Source organism: Panthera onca, chromosome A1, assembly GCF_046562875.1.
Source record: "Panthera onca isolate mPanOnc1 chromosome A1, mPanOnc1 haplotype 2, whole genome shotgun sequence".
Lineage (NCBI taxonomy): Eukaryota > Metazoa > Chordata > Mammalia > Carnivora > Felidae > Panthera > Panthera onca.
The window spans coordinates 217,599,461-217,615,365 of record NC_138339.1 but is presented as its reverse complement, the minus strand read 5'-3'; the positions used below and the strand labels follow the sequence as shown (position 1 = coordinate 217,615,365).

General features: G+C 40.8%; 1 protein-coding gene across 1 annotated transcript; it reads right to left on the bottom strand.

Moving 5' to 3' along the window:
* Positions 1–4,819: 4,819 nt before the first annotated feature.
* On the bottom strand, positions 4,820–14,579 carry NUDT15 (nudix hydrolase 15). The gene is made up of 3 exons (XM_060637188.3): positions 14,338–14,579; positions 10,286–10,482; positions 4,820–5,332 (listed from the first exon to the last, which is right to left on the bottom strand). Exons 1-3 carry the CDS (start codon positions 14,493–14,495, stop codon positions 5,193–5,195), a joined length of 495 nt encoding a protein of 164 aa, XP_060493171.1. The 5' UTR covers positions 14,496–14,579; the 3' UTR covers positions 4,820–5,192.
* Between the last annotated feature and the right edge of the window lie 1,326 nt (positions 14,580–15,905).

The window sequence follows — 15,905 nt, the reverse complement described above, 5'->3', positions numbered from 1 at the left end:
GAACTGATATATGAATTCAGCAAGGTCGCAGGCTATAAAATCAGTGCACAGAAATCAGTTGCATTTCTATATGTCAATAATGAAGCAACAGAGAAATCAAGGAATCGATCCCATTTGCAATTGCACCAAAAATCATAAAATACCTAGGAATAAACCTAACCAAAGAGGTGAAAAATCTATACTCTGAAAACTATAGAAAGCTTATGAAAGAAATTGAAGAAGACATTAAAAAAATGGAAAAATACTCCATGCTCCTGGATTGGGAGAACAAATATTGTTAAAATGTCGATACAGCCCCAAGCAATCTACATATTCAATGCAATTCCTATCAAAATAACACCAGCATTCTTCACAGAGCTAGAACAAACAATCCTAAAATTTGTATGAAACCAGAAAAGACCCTGAATAGCCAAAGCAATCCTGAAAAAGAAAACTAAAGCTGGAGGCATCACAATCTGGGACTTGTATTAGAAAGCTGTAATCAAGACAGTATGGTACTGGCACAAAAACAGACACTTAGATGAGTGGAACAGAATAGAAAATCCAGAAGTGAATCCACAAACATGGCCAACTAATCTTTGACAAAGCAGGAAAGAATATCGAATAAAATAAAAATATTCTCTTCAGCAAACAGTGTTGGGAAAACTGAACAGTGACATGCAGCAGAATGAACCTGGACCACTTTCTTACACCATACACAAAAATAAACTCAAAATGGATGAAAGACTTAAACGTAAGATAGAAAGCTGTCAAAATCTGCCAGGAGAAAGCAGGTAAAAGCCTCTTTGACCTCAGGTGCAGCAGCTTCTCACTCAACATGTCTCGAGGCAAGGGAAACAAAAGCAAAAATGAACTACTGGGACCTCATCAATATAAAAAGCTTCTGCATAATGAAGGAAAGAAACAATCAGCAAAACTAAAAGGCAACCAATGGAATGGGAGAAGATATTTGCAAATGACATATCCGATAAAGGGTTAGTATCCAAAATCTATATAGAACGTCTCAAACTCAACACCCGAAAAGCAGAATGCAGTCAAGAAATGGGCAAAAGACGTGAATAGACAATTTTCCAAAGAAGACATCCAGATGGCTAACAGACACATGAAAAAATGCTTAACATGGCTCATCATCAGGGAAATACAAATCCACACCACAATGAGATACCACCTCACACCAGTCAGAATGGCTAATTATTAACAACTCAGGCAACAACAGATGTTGGCGAGGATGCAGAGAAAGAGGATCTCTTTTGTACTGCTGGTGGGAATGCAAGCTGGTGCAACCATTCTGGAAAACAGTATGGCGGCTCCTCAAAAAGTTAAAAATAGAACGACCCTACAACCCACCTGCACTAGTAGGTATTTATCTAAGGGATACAGGTGTGCTGTTTCAAAGGGGCACATACACCTCAATGTATACAGCAGCACTATCGACAATAGCCAAAGTACGGAAAGAGCCCAAATGTCCATCAACAGATGAATGGATAAAGAAGAAGTGGTATATATATGAAATGGAGTATTACTCAGCAATCAAAAAGAATGAAATCTTGCCATTTGCAACAAAGTGGATGGAACTAGAGGGTATTATGCCAAGCAAAATTAGAGAAAGACAAATATCATATGACTTCACTTATGTGGAATTTAAGATACAAAACAGACGAACATAAGGGAAGGGAAGCAAAAATAATATAAAAACAGGGAGGGGGATGAAACATAACAGACTCTTAAATACAGAAAACAAACTGAGGGTTGCTGGAGGGGTGTAGGTGAGGGGATGGGCTAAGTGGGTAAGGGGCATTAAGGAAGACACCTGTCGGGATGAGCACTGGGTATTACATGTAGAGGATGAATCACTAGAATCTAGAAATCATTACTGCACTGTATGCTAACTAACCTGGATGTAAATTAAAAAATAAAATCTTAAGAAGAAAAAAACGTTCTCCATCTCTGTCTCCTGCCCCTCCCCTACTTAAATAAATACATAAATAAATAAATAACATGAAAAAGATCTCTTTGGCAAAGATTTGTATACTCTGTGACCCAGCCTTCCCATTCGTAGGTTTACATCCAACAGAAATCAGTACACATGTGAACTCTAAAGAAAGCATGCACACATGCTCATAGCAGCCTTATTTGTAACAGCCTCAATTGGAAACAAGCCAAATGACCATGAGATTTAATTTTCTGAAAAGGCACTCTAGGTGTACTGTCAAAAATAAGTCCGGATAAATTTTATGTCATGTGTATTTGACCTCAATCAGTTAGTTGGAGGGGTAAAAACTGCAGGCGCAGTCTGGGAAAAAGAGGACAAGCACCCCTGCACCAGAGGAGAGGCAGCTGGGACAACCTCAGGGGACATGGATTCAGAAGACATGAAAGAAACAGAATGGACAAGAGATGGTGGCTACTTTACGTGGGGGAAGGGAGTCTAATTTGATCAATTCAGCAGATGATGGAGTCATTCCTGGAGAGGAATACAAAGGCAACTTCAGTTTGGAACATAACAAATTAGAAGGACGGAAAAGCTCAGGTAGAGATGGGTGGTGTGTGGTTGGGTCTGAAGCTTAGGAAAAAGGTCCGAGCTGTACATAATGTCTTTTGGAGAGTCCTCAACAATGGGTGGAAAGTGAATCTGTAAAGAAGGAAAAGAACAGAGGACAGGAGGATGAAGTCAAACAAGCTGGTGAACAGCTTGGCTCGCCTGCCTGCTACTTTGTTCCTTCTGCCCATGATCTGTTCTGATAAGTAAAATGAGGAGTCCTATGTCATTGCATACAGAGCTATTGAGCATTATTATTAGGCAAAAAGCCAAATACTTAAACATAGCATACTAAAAATGAGAAATCTAGAATGGAAATTTGGGATTAAATGTGATAGATTCAACTTACAATATAATTAAGTACCTATCATAGTACTTGGCACACAGTAGGTATAAACTAAATGCTTATGGAGGATCTTAACTATGGACTCACGTGTTCACTTTGTCAAGTCCATAAAGCGGAAGGCTTGGTCCATGCCTCTCAGTCATTGTGTCCTGTTATCTTTATTTGCATTCTTCACAAAGGCTACTCAAGCAAAGCACTGGCTTCTAAGTACAACATGAATAATCGAATTATTTTTTAAAAAGGCAGCATTGATATGACTGATCTTATGTTAGAAGAAGACTTTGTTTTCTCCCCCGTAGATGATTCCCTGAGCTTTCCTTCTCCACAGTTCTCAGTTAATGTGATTCTTGCTGCCCCAAAGACAGTATTTTATTTGCAAGCATTTGCCTTATTTGGATAGCTATTAAAGAACTGTTTCTCCAAGGGAGGCTGAATTCACCACATGCTCCACTGGGAGGGTTTTTGCTAGGATACTGCACTTGCTTATCAGGGGATACAGGACACCTCAGGGATTGACCTGGCACACAGATGAAGGAAGAGATATTTCAGACTCCCCAGTGTCCTGGCAGAGCGAGGCATACTGCAGGAACTGTAGCGGACATTTAATTGTATGAGAATATTGCTAGTAGTCAGCATTAGTTTTTTTCCATTAAAGGTAATTCTCAAACCATCTAAGAATTAACTGCTTACCTAAGAGTTCTAAATTCTCCAGTCATCTGCTTATTTAGAGAAATATTTACTGAGTGATTACGGATGCCAACGGAGCATATTAGGTGCTGGGGAAAATGCAATCCGCTTCTAACATGAAACTTAAAAAAGTTTTTTTCACCATTTTATTGAAAATACTTATTTTTTAAATTTCATCTCATTTTATTTTTATTTAAATTCAAGCTATTTAATATACAGTACAGTCTTGGCTTCAGAAGTAGAACCCAGTGATTCATCTCTTACATATAACACTCAGTGCTCATCCCGCAAAATGCCCTCCTTAATGCCCATCACCCATTTAATCCACCTCTCCCTCAGATCCCCCTCCAACAACCCTCAGTTTGTTCTCTGTATTTAAGTGTCTCTTATGATTTGCCTCTCTCTTTGTTTTTATCTTATTTTTTCTTCCCTTCCCCTATGTTCATCTGTTGAGTTTCTCAAATTCCACATATAGCCCAGGTTAGTTTTTTTCTTTCCATAAACCTTCATATCTAATTATGTGTATTTAAAACAAACAAACAAAAAAAAAACAATCTCATAAGCTCCTAATGAACCTGTCCATTAAGAATTTAAAGTAGCAGACATGGAAAAACTCTATTTTGTGGTAAGTTTTTGAAGCTATAAGACACCTGCTTGGATAAGCACTAACCTGAAGAATCAATGAATTTCCAATCAACTATATTTGAGATAAACCTATGGAACGGTTTCATCCATAAGGCTTGCCTGGTTTCCTCTTAAATTCAATCTGTTACAATACCACACATCACTTAGCCTCTGGACAGCTTCTCTGTACACTCATGAAAGAATGACAATGAGAAAGGAAAATAATGTCCTGCCTATTATGAAAACATCTTTGACCTTGAGTGCCCTTGAAAGGGTCTCATGGACCTCCCCAGACGTCACCTGGAGGACCACTGCCCTAGTCTAATCTCATTTTACCTATAAGGAAGCTGGATCTCACAAAGATTATGTGAGAAATCCAAAAGTCCATGGCCTGTTAATGACAGTATAATATCTCAGACAGTTTGTCTCACTTCACTTGAGGTAGCTTCTGAATCAGAAACCTGGGAAATATACCCTAATGACCTGTCCTGTCACTCCAGTTGCAAAGACTGTCACACTATAGTACCAAAAATTTTGTTTTAAATAAAACAGACAAGGAAAGTCAACAGACAAGGAAGTCACAGACAAGGAAATGTGATAAATTCCACAACAGGCATACTGTGTTAGCATCTGAATTAGGATCTCTATTTGAACAGAAACACTAGGGCAAATTCTATAGCCCTCCATGCCAGGCAGGCTGGTAATGACAAACTGCACAGTAAATATCACAGAAAAATACAGAAAGCAGAATTGCCACAATATCACCATTCACCACATTTTCTGAGTCTGAAATGCAATTGATGACATCATGCCGGCAAATTTTTCATAAGTACTGGCTGAAAGGGTGGTGGGTAAATTAAAAGGCGGGAAATCAACTGGCAACCATGTAGAAGTTTTTACATAACATGGAGTTGTTCTGAAATGTAGATATTTTTCATTCTCTCACAGAACCTTATTTTGTTTTTTCAAAGTATATCTGGTTATCTTCTTCTTCCCCTAGAGATGATGACCTTTGTATCCTACCAGGTGATCTAAATCTTCTTTAAATGGATTGTAGCCTTGTTCCTTTAAACACCGCAGTGCCCAGAAAAGCTGGTCCAGTGGAGGAAATTCTTCCCAGGGAACCCATTCCCAACCTAGAAAAGAAAGATATCAAATCAATTTATTTAGCTGGAAGGAAACAAAGAATATTTATTTTGGCAAGTTAACCTATACTTTGAAAAAATTAATTAAATATAAAAATGACTTGCAACTAATAATAACATGCTACTAATCACAGTGATGCTATGCATTAGCTCAGCTGTACCAACATCATTTGCCTTTAGAATGAAGATCTTAACAGAAGGGGGATCATTTAAAACATGCTGTTATTTCAACATGAGACCAAGCTTACAAGGGCCCCATGATGGTAAAATCCAGATTTAAGAGAATTCAATTTTTGCTTGAATATTTGGCTGAACAAAACATACAGAACTTTACACATGACAGGTGGTAACACTACATGAAAACAAACCAGCTGCCCCACCTATAGAATAAAGTAAGTTACAACATTTCTAAGCTATCCTCCATCTTGTTAAAAAATAATGGAAGCTGTGCAGAGAATAAAAATATTCTCTGGCTGTGGTACACTTTAGATGGAAAGACAATATGGATGGGACAGATTTTCAAAAATCCATTGAAAAAGGAAAGATTTAACAGTGTCTATTGTGAAATACACAAAATCCTAGAAAAATGTTCTAGGCAACAGTATTCTCTTTGATGACTTAAATGTAAGGAACATGAAAGCACAGATGTTCACAACAGGTGAATATATAAATATTATATTACTAAGATGTACACTCCATGTTCTAAGTTTCTTCATGGTCACACGCGTATACTTATGTTTAAATGCAGTTTCTTCCACTAAGTGCTTCTCTGCCTGTAAGATACAGGTATGCAGTTTCACTCTGGGGACAGGGGACAAAGAATCCATGAAATTAGAACAAGTTCAGGAAGGAGTGATCAGCAACTGTGACCTAAGAGTCTAAGAGAAAGAGAGTAGGACAGAAGGAGGGAGAAAGAAAGAGACAGAGGGAGAGAGGCAGAGAGGTGTCACCCAACAATGTGTTGCAAGATGCGGAATTAACAGTCTCAAGGGAGCTGTCTGTCAAGTTTATCCTGTCTGCGAGAAAATGAAGCATCTGGCTGATCCTCCTGATTATAATTGGATGGCTGGAGAAAAGATGTCATAACCAGTAACCTGAAGCAGGTGATCCAGATCCAGGATCTGACGAACATGGGAGAGAAAATGCATCTTTATGCTATAAATAAAACCACCACCACAGAGCCGCTGCACCCTGGCTGTGGTGCAGCTGGCTACCCAGCAGGAGCTCTCAATGGGCAAAAAGTGAAAATAACTCCTGCTATGTTGTTATGAAGGGCTAGAGAGGAATCAGTGTTTCTTTTTTTCTTTTTCTTTTTCTTTTTTTTTTTGAGGAATCAGTGTTTCTGATCAAATCTGACTTGGTGCTAGTCACCTTGGGCCTTATAAAATCATACTGTGTGACCTCAGATTACTAGCCTGTGAGAAGGTCAACAAAATGAAGGTGGACAAGCTCAAAAAAAGTTATATAAATGAAAAAAAATCACAAGGCATGTAAAAATGAGTCAAAACTACCAGATTCTAGGAAGGGAAAAACATTACATACCATAACATAGTAACAAAAACTCTAACACAGAACTTTATAACGTAGGATAATAATCTTTTAGAAGTTGTTCAAATGTAGGCCGGTCTAGATACTATACTGAAGAACCTCATCCCCTTGTTCCCTTCTTCCTTCAACATGGTCTGAACAATATACTCTGAATAGGAGCCAGGCACGGGAGAGTCAAAGGTGAATGAGCCCAAACATCTGCTCTTTATGCATTCAAAGTTCAGTAAAGGAAAACTAGCGAGTACGATTTGAAGCTGAACACCCCAACTGAACCTGAGATGCCTTCTAACGTCAGAGGAAGAAATTAGAAATACAGGCCTACAGTGCAGAGCAGGACAGGAAGTCGTGCCTTGCACCCCACAACAGAGGCGGAGGCGGAGAGGCAGAGGCAGCCGGCTGGAGATTGGTCAGAACTGATGGGACAGTCAGTGGCTCTGCTGTTTTCCCCTCAGCCCTTCTCCACAAATGAATACTATGTCTGCTCCTTGTGAAGGACGCTAAGTATGCAAAACCAAAGTATTTCATCATTTTGTCTCATCTTGTGTCAGGTTTTTGCTGCTGGTAGAAAAGAGAAAAATAAGGATATGGTCATTCCTTCCAAGTTTAGGGCTCTCTTTTAAGAGAACAATAATAATCTGTGCTTACTGCCTGAATATATGACACCTCGAACTAATTTTTGTTTTAATTTTTTTTTAACGATTATTTATTTTTGAGACAGAGAGAGACAGAGCATGAACAGGGGAGGGGCAGAGAGAGAGGGAGACACAGAATCTGAAACAGGCTCCAGGCTCTGAGCCGTCAGCACAGAGGCCCGACGCGGGGCTCGAACTCACGGACTGTGAGATCATGACCTGAGCCGAAGTCGGACGCTCAACCGACCAAGCCACCCAGGCGCCCCTCAAACTAATTTTTAAAAATTCAGTTATGGGAACTGTACTTTGCTTTAAAGAAAAAAAGTAAATTGAGTCCTACAAAAAGTATTAAAGTGGAAATATACATATTTACACTTCAATTTAATATTAAAAAGACAAGTAACTGTTCCTCCTCAAAGCTTCAGGATGTCAAGACTACTGAGTTTTGTTTCCACTGTTATCTGGACTCCCCTCTCTCCTATTCCTCCTTTTATCCAGGATCATTGGGGATGTGAGAGATAGAAGAACTTGTAGACAGCACCCCCAGTGAACCTGGTACATTTTCTCACCTGCCCTTCTTAAGGCATGAATGATTTTAGTTGTACCTCAGGCCAACTGAAAGCCTTTGGATACTTCTTGGGTATTGCTGTGTGTGTCACTGTGATATAAGGAAAATATATATATAATATATATATATATATTATATATATGTATATATATATTATAGATATGTATATTATATATATAATATATATATATATATTCCTTATATCATAATCTATATATAGCTTTCCTCCCTGTTTTCTGGCACAGAGTTCCCGAAACCTTTGTATTTTCCCAAGTGATAGGGACGAGAGGAACACTTGCTATCCATAATAAGCCTCTTTCAACCGTACCTGAGTTTATGCTAATAAGCTGATGGGTGGCTGGGCTGAACCTATCCTTAGATAGGTTCAGAATTGGGGGCTGGTGACCAGAAAGATACATCCCACCTGAGGAGAGAGGAGATGAGCTGGAGATTGAATTAATCACCAGCAGATAATGATTTAATCAGTCATAGAGACTATGATAATATGTACCAATCCCATTACATAGGAACCTCCATGAAAACCCCACACAACAGGATTCAGAGAGTTTTCTGGGAGGTGAACACGTCACGGTGCTCATTGAGAGTACGGATGCTCTGCGTCCCTCCCTCTGCCCACCTTGCCCAGTGCGTCTTCCTTGTGGCTGTTTCTGAGCTGTTTCCTCTATAACAAACTGATAATGTGAGTAAAGTGGTTTCCTGAGTTCTGAAGGCCATTCTAGCAAATTACTGAACCTGAGGAGGAGGTTGTGGGAACCCCAATTTATAGCCAGGTGACCAGAAGTACAGGAGGCCAGGACTTGGCGACTGGTATTTGAAGTGGGTGCAGTCTTGTGGGACGGAGTCTGTAATGTTTGGGATCTGACACTGACTCCAGGTAGACAGTGCAAGAATGTAACTGAATTACAGGGCATCCAATTGATGTCTGGAGAACTATTTGATGTGAAGAAAAGAACCACACATTTGGTGTTGGGGTGTAGTGAGTAAAAATAGCTCAGACGTCGCTAGTTCACCTTAGATGATTCCAAGTCATTACCTGTTTTATAAAAAGTCGTATACGACTCAACAGGCCTTCGGGTAGAACATGCCCTTCTGTTCACTCAATGAATTCAATCTGCAAACCACTTAACTCATGATTTATCCATTCTAGAAATTTCACTTCTTCCAGGCCTCTGCACATATGCCCCCTCCTCAGAGGCCCTCCATGACCACCCTGTCTGATGCAGCACCCATGGGTCACTATCCTTTACACCGTTTTACTTTTATTCTTATTCCTTATCATTACATTGTAAAGTATCTGCTAATGTGTTGCCTTTCCCCCGGATTAAAAAAAATCCCCTTAGAGGGGAGGGACTTTGTTCCACACACCACTGTTTCTTTAGCGCCTAGAATGGTACGTGGCATGCAGTACTCAGTAAGCATTTGTTGAATGACAAGATTCTTCCATAGTGAAGAATAAATGAAATGTTTATAGGGGAGGTCCAGTACACAAGACCACTTGGATAAGGTTTCACAAGGCAAAGAATATATTTGGTAAGTTTGATATTTTATTCCTTCTCATGGAGTTTTATGAAATTTGAAGAGAGATGATCCATGCAAAGCCCTTAGGACAATGCTTAGCACACAGTAAATCACATCAATGTTGTTAAAGCTTTCAGAGCACTCGACTCAACACCGAGGATAATTGTTTTGTCAGGTTAGTCACTCTCCATGCAAGGAAATTTGTATCTTTCTTACACAGGTGAGAAAACTGAGGATGGCACCTTCAACGTTTTGCTTAAAATCAGTCTGAAGCAAAATTAAATGCTAAAAATAAAACTAAGACTTACTGAGTACTTACAATGTTCATTTGGTTCTTTATATGTATTAACTAATTTTATCCCTACAACAACACATCGGAGGTAGTTGCTATTATCACAGAGGAGAAAAGAGACCCAGAGACATGAAATAACTCGCCCAAGGTTACAAACCTCTACGTGGAAAAACCAGGATGCAAGTCAAGTAGTCTGGCTCCAGGCCAGTTCTGTTTCCTGCTATATGCTTATGTCTCCAGGATTTAAGTATATGTATTTACACTTCTGTATGAAAAGACTAATTCTCTTTGCATGGCAAACATAATGTAATACTCAGATGATAAGCTCCTCAAAGAACATGAATTATTACACATAATTCTCTTACTTTCATTTTTTTCAGGCTCTGTGTTCTTTGGTTCTGAATCATAAGTCATGTCCACTTCCCCTTTCATTAGTATTGTCACATAATGGTAATTTTCTTTCTCAGCAAAGGAATTCACGACTGAGGCAAAGCGAACATTTTTCAAGTGAAGAGCGGCTTCTTCCCAGGTTTCCCTTTGAGCACATTCTTCCCACGTTTCACTGGAAAACAGAAGCACAGCACTGTATTCAATTCTAGTTATGTAACTTATTATTTTTTTGCCATGAAATTCCTGCCTAGAAATTTCTAGTCTAAAGCAAAAAACAAAAAAACCCTGTAATTGGCTCTTGCTTTCTAACAGTCAATCAACAACCCTGCCTTTGGACATTCTCTTTTTTTTTTTTTTTTTTAAACATTTTTTTTAACGTTTTATTTATTTTTGAGACAGGGAGAGACAGAGCATGAACGGGGGAGGGTCAGAGAGAGGGAGACACAGAATCTGAAACAGGCTCCAGGCTCTGAGCTGTCAGCACAGAGCCCGACGCGGGGCTCGAACTCACGGACTGCGAGATCGTGACCTGAGCTGAAGTCGGCCGCTTAACCGACTGAGCCACCCAGGCGCCCCTGGACATTCTCTTTACCTCAAGTATAAAGTATCTGAAGTTATCTGAAGACCAAAAGGACTTCCTATGGAGAAAAAAAGAACATTTAGCCAATTCAGCACTAGTTCACGTGCCTGGCAACTGTATGCAATCAGGAGACAGTTAAGTATCCAGTTAAGAGCACAGGCTTTGGAGTCAGCTAAACCTAATAAAAAGAGGTAATACTACTTTCCAATGGGGTTGTTGCAAGTACATCAAGAAGTGGATGATGTCTTTTCCTGCAGTCTCAGAATTTTCGTTGATGCCTTAAAATTCAGGACAATAGGCAACAAACACCTCAAATTCTAAAGAGTATGGCAAGAGAGCAAACAGATGCCATCTGAAGGCTTGCAAGTCTTTTGACCTTCACCCTACCCAGTCTACATAAGAAAGGAGATTTAGGGCAGGGAGGAAAGTTATGAATTTTCAAGCATAGTAGCAACGTTTCCCTTCATCCTGATGAAAGGACAACTCTGCCTGAAGCCAAGTGAGCGGTGCTTCAAGAAAACTGATCAGAGAGATTGGGTGTGATTCCCAAGGAGATACTGGCGTGTTCCTCCCCTGCTAAAGTCATATCGAGCTGCAGAAACTCACAGGCCTGTGATTCAGAGTAGAGGTGGTACAAAGGTAAGAGCTCTTGGGCAAGTCTAAAGTGTGTCCCTTGGTGTTTAGGGATGTACGTGAATAGAGAAGCTGACGTTTATTCCCACTTTGAGAATCTGGAAAGCAGGAGACTGGCTACAGAAGCCCACGATGAATGAGCAAGGAGAAAGGGTGACAGTGAGGGCATTACTCCCATTGTGAATTTTCTTCTGGGTCCAGTAGATGCTACAAGAGACTGCTGGGGATCCCAGCAGAAAGAAAAAGCAAGGTAGTGTGCTAACAAGCAAGAGCTAAATCAGCCACCTATGTCTGAGAACTGTGCAGGAGAGACATCCTTGTGGGATTTCCAAACAACCAACAGACATACCCTGAGGAAGACGGCACAACATCCAGAGGGCACCAATGATGGATCACAGCAGCACTAGTCACGTGAAAAGTCTGGCCCACCCTCTCCCTCCCCAACATCCTGGAGAGGGAAGGAAACCAGAAACAGTGAGAAAAGGAGGAGGTCTTCCTCCTCTTTCCTTTTCCCCACTACAGACAAATGCTTGGAAGTGGATCATAATGACCAAATGTGATTTATTTTTCTAATCAAGTGACAGGAAAACAATAGAATTTGCAGGAAATGTCAGAGAACAGCAGAAAAGGGAAAGACAACAGAAGGAGGAGTGCCTGGGTGGCTTAGTCAGTTAAGCCTCCAACTCTTGGTTTCCACTCAGGTCATGATCTCTTGGTTTTGTGGGTTTTAGCCCCGTGTCAGGCTCTGCACTGGCAACGTGGAGCCTGCTTGGGATTCTTTCTCTCTTCCTCTCTCCCTACCCCACTGGCAGTGTCTCTGCCTATCTCAAAATAAATAAGTAAACTTAAAAAAAAAAATTATAAAGACAAGGGAAGGAGAAAACAAAGCCATTTTCTATTTGTCTCCTCTCAAACTTAGCCCATTCAGTATACCAGTCATATAAAGATAAGTGAAAGCATACATGTGAAGAGCTTGGCATAATATCTAGCACTCAGTAAAAAGCTCATTAAAGGACAATTTTGCCTATTATCATTGGATATCTGAGTAAAGATTCCAATACTTTATTGTGTTAGCATTAAGATATCTATCTCTAGCCATTGCAATTGACAAAGTACAATACACTGTGTCCCTCTGGGCAATGTGACCCTTAACCTGGAAATTTTATTAGTTATTAACTGATGGTTTATCTTAATTATCTAGGGGCACCTTGGTGGCTCAGTTGGTTAAGTGGCCGACTTCGGCTCAGGTCATGATCTTGCAGTTCGTGAGATCAAGCCCTGCGTGGGGCTCTGTGCTGACAGCTCAGAGCCTGGAGCCTGCTTCTGATTTTGTGTCTCCCTCTCTCTCTGCCCCTCCCCTGCTCGCACTCTGTCTCTCTCTCAAAAATAAACATGAAAAAAATTTTAAAAAATTTTTTATCTTAATTATCTAAAAATGATCAACTTATTGATGCTTTTTAAAATCCTGAAAACCATTAAAAAAATTCCATGTGCTAAAAGATCATAGGAATTCCATGTTTTATCAAAGACAAAGTCTGATTAAAAGGCACTTGCATCAAGTCTCTAGCACTTTATAACAAATAGGTAGATTACAAGAATATAGTCAGAATGTAAGAAATTCTCCTAATGACCCATACTCTTCAACATGGGATGGTAAAAAAAAAGGGAAAGAGGGATTACTGTTAGATTTGGAGACTTAAATTTATCAATCCCAAATTAGAATCAATCCCAAAGTACAATCTTCCTTTGATCTTGATTGGTACAAAACAATACATTTTCAAGACAAATGGGGAAAGTGGTACAGACTGACTATATCACAGGTTATTAAAGAATTATCTTGTTAAGGTGTGAAAATGTATTTTCTTTAGGTGTGAAAATGGAGTTACATTTTTTAAAAAAGCCTATGACAGGTACATAACGAACTGTTTATGGGCGATATAATAAACGTCCGCGTTTTCCTTCAGAAGAGTCTAGAAAACAAGGGATCTGTGTCTGTTGGGATGGAGCAGTAAAGATGAAACAAGAACAAGCCGAGTAGTAAGTATAGGAGGATTCACCAACTGTTTACTTTCATGTGTGTTTGCACTTTTACACTAATGGAAAAACAAGCGCTGGCTCTGATCGCTTTAGATACTGTTCATCCACCGTTGACTTTAACCTATTCTCACTTCAGAACCCACCTTTTAGCAAAATCCCCGGCTTTCCGCACCATTGGGTAGATCTGACCCTTAACTGTCCAATTTCCTTTATCGGTCTGATCCGCCATCAAACACAGAATGCCACGTTAAAGAGTGCTCTGTCCAACCTCCCCACTGTATAGATAAAGACACCGAGGCCCAGAGTTTCACTAGCCCATGTGCTTGGTCACGGCGCAGCCAAACCTGCGCGGGCAGGAAACAGGCTGTCCATCCGTGTACGTTTAGTGCACAGCCCGAACCGTGCAAGTGCCTGAACTGACACAACTGGGCAAGATCTTCATAAAGACCCACTTTCCGCCTCTTACATGCAAACATTAAGAAAAACACACCCTACACATCAGCCCGCCGGCGCGGATAGAAGGCTGCCGGCAGAAAAAGCACTGGGCGGGCGGGGCGCAGGCCGACCACAGACCCTTCGCCAGCCCTGCGCAGCTCAGCGCCCCCTCCCGGCCGGCGCCTGCACCCAGGAGCGCTGCGGCCCGAGGAGAGAACAGAGGAACGCGCGAGATGACGCTTCGTCGGCGCACACGCAACGACGCAAGGACGCACGCACGGGGAGAACTCGTCCTTCCCGTGCACGTTCGGCTTTCCTCTGGTGGGCTCGGTGGTTGCTCACCCGAATTCCAAATGGCCCCCGGGGAGTTGATAACTGCCGGCTCCTACAGTCCCTTTCCTCTTCCCCAGGAGGACGCAACGAGGATGCCTGCTGCTAGTCACCACTACTCCTACCCCGACTCCGGGCCGCCTACCCTGCGGCTCCGCGCCGGCCGTCATAGCGCGCGAGACCCGGCAGAGGCTGCGGGAAGTGACGTTCGCCCCGCCCCATGGGCCACGACCAGTCTCGCTGAGCCTGCGCGGGCCCCTGAAATCAAAGCCCGAGTCCCTGGGACTTAACCTTCGTGCGTGGTGTCTCTGCCTCATGTGGGGATCCCAGCTTGAGAAGTGTCGCGATGCCTACCCCAGGACTGCCCGTCAAGGTTTCGTTTTAAGTAATGCCACTTACTGTTGTACTTTCAACGTTTATTATTCTCTATTCTCAGATTCCTCCATCATGCGTTTACCAGCCACACGCTTTTATAAACCTCTGGGCCTTTGCACTTCCCATTTCTTTGTGTTTGGGTGAACTTCACCACCACAGTAAATTCATTCTAATTGTAACTCCAGTCAGTGTTGGACCAGGACAAGGACGGATAGTATAGAAACAACCTAGTATAAATAATTGAGAGTATTAACACAACATGGGAAAAAATTAAGGACAAACAATAAATTGTGCTGGAAGGAGCTAGATATTTGAGAGGAAAGAGAGGCACTGTTCCAGTTGTTTGCACACCATGCACTGGCAAAATAATCCCACCTGAAACAGAATTGTAATGAAAGTGAACTAAAAACGAGCAAATAACTAGACTTTGGATGGGGAGGATTTAATTTTTTTTTTTTTTTTTTTCATTAAAATAAATTAAGTTTGGGGCGCTTGGGTGGCTCAGTTTGTTGGGCCTCTGACTTCGGCTCAGGTCATGATCTCGCAGCCTGTGAGTTCAAGCCCGGTGTCAGGCTCTGTGCTGACAGCTCAGAGCCTGGAGCCTGCTTCAGATTCTGTGTCCCTCTCGCTCAGCCCTTCACCCGCTCATGCTCTGTCTCTCTCTAAGAATAAGTAAAACATTAAAAAAACTTAAAATAAGTTTTACTTCTACCAAAATAATGTACATATAATTTAAAAAGTCAAATGGTAGAAAATGAAGTAAGGATGGGTAGGGAAAACTTTACCCACTAGTACTCCTTTCATTCACTTTTAGCTCTTTGAACTATTATTTCTGACATTTGCCTTTGTATTTCAAAGTAATAAGCTTATTATTTATGTTCAGGTGAGTGACTAAACACTTGTACAGCATCTGTCCTTCCACCCACAAATGCATCCTTTAATAAGTTAGGTATCAGAAAGATATTCTGTAATATTTTCCCAAATAAAAATTGGCAACATATAGAAAGGATAATATGTCACCACTGGACAAGGGTAAAATACAGGGTGGGCTTAATATTTGAAAAATCAATCGATGTAATTTACTGTATTAAAAGAAAGAGGAAACACATATAATCATCCTAATAGATGCAGAAAAAAACTTGAGAGAATTCAAGACTTATTTATGATTTTAAAAAGATTTAAGCAAAAAAATTTAAAAGAGAATT

Excerpts from the sequence above, each read along its gene's own strand:
- NUDT15 (XM_060637188.3), bottom strand. The coding sequence starts at position 14,495 with ATGACGGCCGGCGCGGAGCCGCAGGGTAGGCGGCCCGGAGTCGGGGTA. Across the intron at positions 10,483-14,337 it reads GGGGGCCATTTGGAATTCGG|TGAAACGTGGGAAGAATGTG; the intron begins GTGAGCAACCAC and ends TCTGTTTTCCAG. Across the intron at positions 5,333-10,285 it reads AGAGCCTGAAAAAAATGAAA|GTTGGGAATGGGTTCCCTGG; the intron begins GTAAGAGAATTA and ends TTTCTTTTCTAG.